The sequence below is a fragment of the Papaver somniferum genome, chromosome 7 (genome assembly GCF_003573695.1).
Source record: "Papaver somniferum cultivar HN1 chromosome 7, ASM357369v1, whole genome shotgun sequence".
Taxonomy (NCBI): Eukaryota; Viridiplantae; Streptophyta; class Magnoliopsida; order Ranunculales; family Papaveraceae; genus Papaver; species Papaver somniferum.
In genome coordinates, this window is record NC_039364.1 from 268,498,911 (window position 1) to 268,506,473 (window position 7,563).

The following is a 7,563-nucleotide window of genomic DNA, read 5'->3' on the forward strand; positions in this document are numbered from 1 at the left end:
GTAATCAGAGGTGGTGGTGGTAATCGGTGGTTGTTGGTGGTGATAATTGGAGGTGGTGGTGGTGGTGGGTGGGTGGTGGTGGTGGTGGTAATCGGTGGTTGGTGGTGGTGGTGGTAATCGGCGGTGGTGGGAGGTGGTGGTGAGAGGAGGTGGTGGTTATACATATATATATATAGAGAGAGAGAGGTGGTTATTGTGTTGGTTTTAAATTAAATTAGGTTAAAGGTAGGTTAGTCATTTCAATGTTCTAGGACACCCCTTATAACTATAGGGAAAGTGGCCTAATAAGACCATGGTCCCAAAAAAAAACCACGCTAGTTTTTTCTTTACAGCAATAGTCGACATAATTTCCGTTTCAATTGTGTGTTTGCTGACAGAAATCTTGTTACGTTTTATAACAGAACTTTCTATCTTAAAAAATGGTATCGTCACAGATGAAAGATCTTTCTTCACCTGAATGAGTTTACAGATCCACCTTCCATACAAGTTATACAGGTCATGTTTGTGCCTTTCGTAATCATAAAAATTTCAAAATTAACTACGGTACCAATTCAAAACTGTTAGGTATTTGCAACTTTAAAATCATTGATAGTGATACATTCATTTTCAAAAATAAACAACAGTAATCTGTTTGAGAGAAGAAGCCTCAGCAAATTTATTTTGGACAAACTAACTCCTATACAGGGGATATGCTACATTAAATCCGCCTCATAGTGTGACTTACAATATCATAGAATTCTATTTTTTTTTCTATAACAAGAATCTAAACTGAGAAGCAGTAAACCTGAAACTGATTCGAAGCTAGCAATATGCAGCTGCCTTGAGCTCACTGTGACGGTTATTATCTGCAAAAACAAAGAGAGTAGACAATGATGAAGAAAACTTTAGACGTCAAGGTAACTGTTGATTGAAAAAGCATGATTTAGTAAAAACACACTTGGAGACTTCTCAACAAGTATGCCAACATGTGAAACCTAGACACCCGAAGCCTCACAGTTCTAGACAAGTTTTTAAGAATTTAAAAACCAGTAATATGCATATTTTGAGTGCTTTATAGTCATACTACTGGTCTGGAAAGAAAATTATGAAGTTAGCAAATCCATACATGAGGGTGAAGAACAAAGAAGTAGGTATCACGGGAATTTGATCCTTCAAGCTGTTCATCTTTCATACTGCAACGGCTTCAGGTCTTTTGCTAGTCTTGATACCTTTAATAGCTGCAGGATAAATTCTTCGCATTAGTTATCCAAAATTTTCATTTAAATAAAACTGAAACTACGAGACGATTGAAGAATTAGAAAGAGGACCCGTTCCTTTACTAATGAAAATCAAACATTGTTCAGTAATTGCCAGAAAGTGAAGAGATCGTACCTTCAGCGTAATCTTTAGCTCCAAAGACTGCTGAACCAGCAACAAGAGCATTGGCACCAGCTTCAATAACCTGCCAGCAAATATTGATGTTCCAAATGAGTTGTGATTGTATAATTATGTTTGTCATATTGAGTATACATCTTTTTTTGCTGAGAAATTTATAGCATTTTGTGTGCTTTCCATGTTTGCAAACAAATATATATTGGTGCAGATCCAATAATATCTGATAAGTGATAACTAAAGAAAATCGGCACAGTTTCATAAACGCACCTTGTAGGCATTTTTAGGAGTTACTCCTCCATCCACTTCAATCCATGGGTTCACTCCCTGCATATGCACATTTTCGAAATGTTATAAACCAAAAGTTGACTTTTCCATAACGTTACAAACAAAATAAGAACAGGCTTAAAGATAGAATAAGTTTTCTAATCTCTTACTACCTTCTCAACACACATTTTTCTCAAGTCAGAGATCTTTTTAACTTGGCTTTCTATAAAGCTCTGTCCACCAAATCCAGGGTTCACTGACATAATCAAGACCAGATCTACCGCTGTTCACAAACAAATATAATGTATCAGTTCCTTCTTTTTTAGTTAAATGAAGCCCACATATAACCGGGAGGTAGCAAGACCACAATCTTCTAGGGAGTTTTCTCTCTTGGTGGAGGACCTGGAGTTTGACACTCAACTACATGACCTTAACTACTTGAAAGTAGGATTTGAAGAGCCACCGGACTCACAGGAAACCCTTACACAAATGACGTCAGTTAGATTACACAATTTGGAAATTGGGGTCAATAACTTAAGTCGTAATCACCCAATTAACATAGAAAACAAGAAGTTTGTAAATGTCAAGTTCACAGAACCATAAGCCTTACAATCGAGTACGTATTCAATGGCAGCAAGAGGGGTGCCAGGGTTCAGAACCACTCCAGCTTTAGCTCCAAGACTTTTAATCTAAGCGGAAGAAACAGGTCAGTCATTCAATAACTCTGCGTACTTAAGGAAGTGGAGGGCAACAACAAGCAGATGATAATTTGAGGTGGAAAGTATACTAATTAAAGTATCCAGTAACTCATACTTGATTAACAGCTCTATGCAAATGGATGGTGGAAGATTGCTCGCAGTGAACACTGATAATGTCTGCTCCGGCTTTGATAAAATCAGGCACTCGTAGATCAGGTTCCACAATCATCTACATGGTTTTGTAACACATCAGACAACATTCTCGTCTATATAAAGTAAAGACAGAAGCAAAGCATGTACAAGAAACGATCCTGATCATGCTAATGTAGCAAAAGAAGTAGCAGATATAGCGACATACCAAATGTACATCCAGTGGGAGATCTGTCACAGGGCGCAAAGCATCGACCACAAGAGGTCCAATTGTAATATTTGGCACAAAACGGCCATCCATCACATCAACATGAATCCAATCACATCCAGCCAATTCAACTGCTTTCACCTAGAGAAATCAAAACAGCAAATTCAATACTAGTTGTACCACAATTCAAAATGGCAATTATTGGTACCAATATCTGGAACTAGTATGGCACATAGTTCAAAACCAAACCTGCTCTCCCAACTTGGCAAAGTTAGCTGATAGAATAGACGGGGAGACAATGATATCGCTTTTTGAGAATTTATCAACACGAGACATAGCTTGAACAGCAGTTCTCACTGTCCTCCTATAAGAATTTAGAAAACAAAATAAATCATATCAGAATTAAGCTTCATAACAAAATTATCCCATTAAAAAAAAATTCAGTAATAAACCCTACATATATTGATATAGCCCCAACATACAGATTTCCATGTAGGTCAAAAAATTTCTAATCCCAATTCTCACTTTTCAGCACATTAAATTCTCAAAATCCAACATTCACAGAACTTGTTCCCAAATTTTCAGTAGAAAATGGAATAGAATACCAAAAATTGATTGGGTAAAGCTTAAGATAAACACTTCCAGAAAAAGAAAAAAAAAACTCATTTTGAGATAAACCCAAACACAAGAGCTACAAATTAGAACAACCCAAATCATCAAATACCCAGAGAAATGAGTATTCCACCGTACAAAACATGAATTTCCCAGAACAACCTATGTTCCACAAACCTAATTACCCAGAAATAATTGTCAGCAACTAGAGAGAACAGCTATAATTCCCCACTTAAATTTCTCCAAAAAAAGGGTTGAATTAATTGCAACCTCCTAAAATTCCAATATGAACTAAGTAATGAATCAAGAGTAAAGACACCTAAAAGAAAGAGATTACCTTGTGGGGGTAAAAGAAGTTGGGGAAGGAGAGAAAGATAGTTTTTGGAGACCAAATCCATTGATTTGGGATTTAAGATTAGTAGCTGCTGATGAACACAACGAAGCTGTTGAAGCCATTCTCTTTCTCAGTGTACAGAATTTGGTGTTGGTGAGGAAGGAGAAGAAGTTTGGTGGGTTTTTTTTCTTCTCCTCTTTTTGATTTCTTACCAAATTCAATTGAGGAGTGTGTTTCTCTTGCTTTGAATCAAGAACTGCCCCCTTAGAACGAATCTGTGCTCGACACGTGTCCTAGACTTATCTGTGAAATGAATCCCATTTGAATGTGTGAAGCAGTATCAAATCATCGGATACACGGACCACCTTCATATAACCGACTCAAAGTCCTGCTTCGTTTGATGGACCACGGCAAACCTGTTAAACAGATATCAAAGTTCAGTATCTTCCCACGAATTAGTGAATTAGGGAGGCTGCTTTTCTTTTGTGCAGAATAATAGCAAATGCCCTTCACTTCAATTTTTAAAAATTTCGTCGTAAACGTGAACTACTTATACAAATGAAAATCCGGGAGAGATTAAAAAAATGCAGGATCGTTTGTCTGCTTGGTTAGTCAAGCATGGATTAGTTTATAGATCTTTAGGCTTCAGGCTTCGATTACCAAGGAGTCGAAACTTTACAAATAAAGTTCGAGGATTGGTATTCCATTACTGTCATTTCATATGTATATGATTACAATTATCTACGTTCTCAGTGTGCCTATGATGTAGCACCAGGCGGACTCTTAGCTAGTGTGTTTTATCTTACGAGAATTCATCGAAGTGGGTAGCTCCAGTCGACCCATATATCATGGAACAAATAGGATCGGTAGGCTTATTTTCTCACTCAAATCCCAACTAAAATCATAGGTAAGAAAGTTTTCCTTTTCAGTAATGAATTATCTAGTCAACTCGACTGGACATAAGAAAAGATGAAACTTTAGGAAGACATGAATTTGGTCTCTTTTTTCGGAATTGCAAGAAAAATCCAGAAAGCTTAACTTGAATCCATTTTTTTATCTTTACAGACAAAAACCCGTGCTCGAAATAGGCTATTTTCTCGAATACGAGGTTTTCTGGTCAAAGTGTATCTTATCTTGTCTTTACTACGAATTTTTTTCCTTGGTTAACAATAATTGTTGTTTTGCCGATATTCGCGGGTTTTTTCATTTTTTTTCTCACTCGTAGAGAAAATAAGGTCATCCGATGATATACTATACAACAAAAAGAAAATTGGAGTGAAACAACTTTTTAGTACTCTATAGAAGACCAAAGGTGACAATAAATGTCCAAAAATTCGGAAATCCAGTTGTTAAGCCTGAATTAAGTAAATCATAATCAATTTTTTGAACAAGATGTGACATGTTTATTAATGTCTTTGGGAGGACAAATCTAATAATAAATGATCAAAAACTCTATCCACCTAGTTAGCAATTTGGAATTCGGGAGACGTACAGAGCGGCAAACGTATGAGTATTATACATTTTCGTAAAAGTCAAATTCGGTCAACGATTCATGATTTGTCAATAATTTAGCACGGCATACGTGCATGTATAGTTCGATTTACAAATGTGAGTTCGGTCCTAAAAATTCGGCACATACACATAATAAATAATTAGTATTTTTAAGGCTAAAGTAGTGAAAAAATAAACTTAATGTCTTATACATAAACTATATACAACATACATCATTAAAGAAAAAAGAGTTTTTCTGCATGAAAAAAAATACATATTGATATCATAGATTCATAGATGTGTTTTTCCTTATTTTTAACGTTTGGCTATGAAAATAAATCTAAAACTTTTGTAGTGGAAATGTAGGGAAGGCAAAGAGGAAAAGAGTTTCTATTGATTAGCATCAGTCTGTATTACATAAATATATTCCTTTATATACAAGTACGAAGAGAACCCTTGAAACTATATTGGGCCGCATATCCATGGGCTACAAGCCCTACAACACTCCCCCTTGTGCGGTCCAATAGAACTTCATATGCAGTGCTTCACATTTAGTGCTTCGAATAGGTTATTCAAATGTCGTCCTCTCCTTGATGACTTGTGCTGGAATCAATTGCCTCATTAAAACTTTAACAAGGAAAAATCTAGTGGGACAAAACCTTGGTACAACTCTTCACATGTAGTACTTGACATGTTATCTCGTATCTTACATGTAGTTCATCACATGCAATACGATCTTCAAAGATTGACGAGTCTAAGTTAATTGCCTCGTTAAAACTTCGTTAGGGAAACCCAAAGGGACAGAACCTGAACTAAAGAAAAAGAGTACAATATTACGCAAACGTAAAACATAGTTAGACACGAATATGTTGCCTCATTAAACCTTGACAAGGAAAACCCAGTGGGATAAAAACCTCGACGAAGGGAAAAGAGTACAACATGACAGATGCAAGTAAAGGTGATCTATTGTATATGATCACTTTGCTCTGTTGAAGTTGACTAGTTGCTTCACAACTCCTAAGGCAGAAAATCCCCGTGGGAAAGACAATAGTCTTAGGTGGGAAATTACATTCCCGGTGTTTGTTGTTATCTTATTAAAAACCTTGCCGAGTAACAAAATCCTATGGGAAAAAGCAATATCGGTAAAGGAAAATAGTTCAACACACCATTAGATGCTCCCCCTGATGTCAGACAATTTTCATTAGTCTAATGCAGTCAAAAAGGAGTTTAATCACACTTTACTTTGGTGACTTGAATGTTTATAAAACCATGTTGTTGATTCTGGAAGTTACTTTGCTTAACGGGCTATCGCGTTTCATTTCTTTGATTCAAATATTTTCAGTAATATCAACGCGATCTTCAAGTCTGTAACGTTCAACATACTTGATGTTTTTAGTGTTACCTTGTTAAAAACCTTGTCGAGTAACAAATCCCTTTGGAAAAAACTATTCTCGATCGAATTGAAAAAGAGTACAACACAGCTTCAATTTCGAAGTAAAATATGTCGACATCATATCCTTGGATCCTCCCCCTAATGTCGGCATCTCCACCTGATTACTTTCAGAGTTGTTCCAGACAGTTCCTTTAGTCATGTACTTTTCGAAACTGAATATCGGTAATGACTTAGAAAATATTCTACCATATCTCCCCCTGATTACTTTCGTTGTAGAAGAGATTATTGTTCCTTCATAATCAACAACCTTTGGATTGAAGTTCATTTAGCATTCATTTTTATGACTTTGCAGGGATAAAACAAACTCATGTCAATGGTTACTTTTAAGTACATGATTACATTCATTGTACCGTTCCAATGACGTTGCGTTGACGCTGAGCTATATATAACTAACAAGTTCATTGAGGATGTAACATTTGGTTGAGTACATTATGCTAAGTACAATACTGCGTCTATTATACTTAGATAAGGAAAGTTCATCTCCCGACCCAACTTCGTCATCTTACTTTAGAAGAGTTGGTCATTTATGTACATTTGAAACTCGACTAATCATGGGAGTGCTAGCCGCATACACATCCTTGTTAAATTTCCTGACAGTGTACATATGCAAACTGGTGGAATAATATACCACAAGCTCGGTCTTCTAGTTTGTAACATAGATAAGATCGAGATTTCCCAGGATTTTCATCTCAAATTCAGATTTTAAATAGCTTGTAAGTTCTTTTATTCAATTAAGAGTACTTATCATGTCCATACCGTCGACATAGATATCTATAATTCTGAATCAGGAACTTATTTAATAGCATGGCATGAAACCTTACTTGTTTATCCATTCCCAATCAAATAGTCACTTAGACGGGTTTACCACATCCGCCTGATTGCTTCAATCTATAAGTGAGTGTTCTATCTAACTGTTAATGCAGTCTGTGGTTTAGAGTCACTTTATTTGGGAAACAAAAGGCTATCAAGTACTTTTGTA

The 7,563-nt window shown here is 36.1% G+C and overlaps 1 protein-coding gene across 1 annotated transcript; it reads right to left on the reverse strand.

Moving 5' to 3' along the window:
- Window positions 1-550: 550 nt before the first annotated feature.
- LOC113300388 (ribulose-phosphate 3-epimerase, chloroplastic) lies at window positions 551-3,870 on the reverse strand. The gene is made up of 10 exons (XM_026549609.1): window positions 3,644-3,870; window positions 2,944-3,058; window positions 2,695-2,835; window positions 2,452-2,565; window positions 2,249-2,327; window positions 1,812-1,921; window positions 1,642-1,698; window positions 1,372-1,441; window positions 1,106-1,217; window positions 551-845 (listed from the first exon to the last, which is right to left on the reverse strand). Exons 1-9 carry the CDS (start codon window positions 3,760-3,762, stop codon window positions 1,168-1,170), a joined length of 855 nt encoding a protein of 284 aa, XP_026405394.1. The 5' UTR covers window positions 3,763-3,870; the 3' UTR covers window positions 551-845; window positions 1,106-1,167.
- Between the last annotated feature and the right edge of the window lie 3,693 nt (window positions 3,871-7,563).

Coding starts and splice junctions, on each gene's coding strand:
- LOC113300388 (XM_026549609.1), bottom strand. CDS start 3,762: ATGGCTTCAACAGCTTCGTTGTGTTCATCAGCAGCTACTAATCTTAAA. Junction 1,922..2,248: donor CATTGAATACGTACTCGATT/GTAAGGCTTATG, acceptor GTTTGTGAACAG/CGGTAGATCTGGTCTTGATT. Junction 1,218..1,371: donor AGCTAAAGATTACGCTGAAG/GTACGATCTCTT, acceptor TTTATCCTGCAG/CTATTAAAGGTATCAAGACT.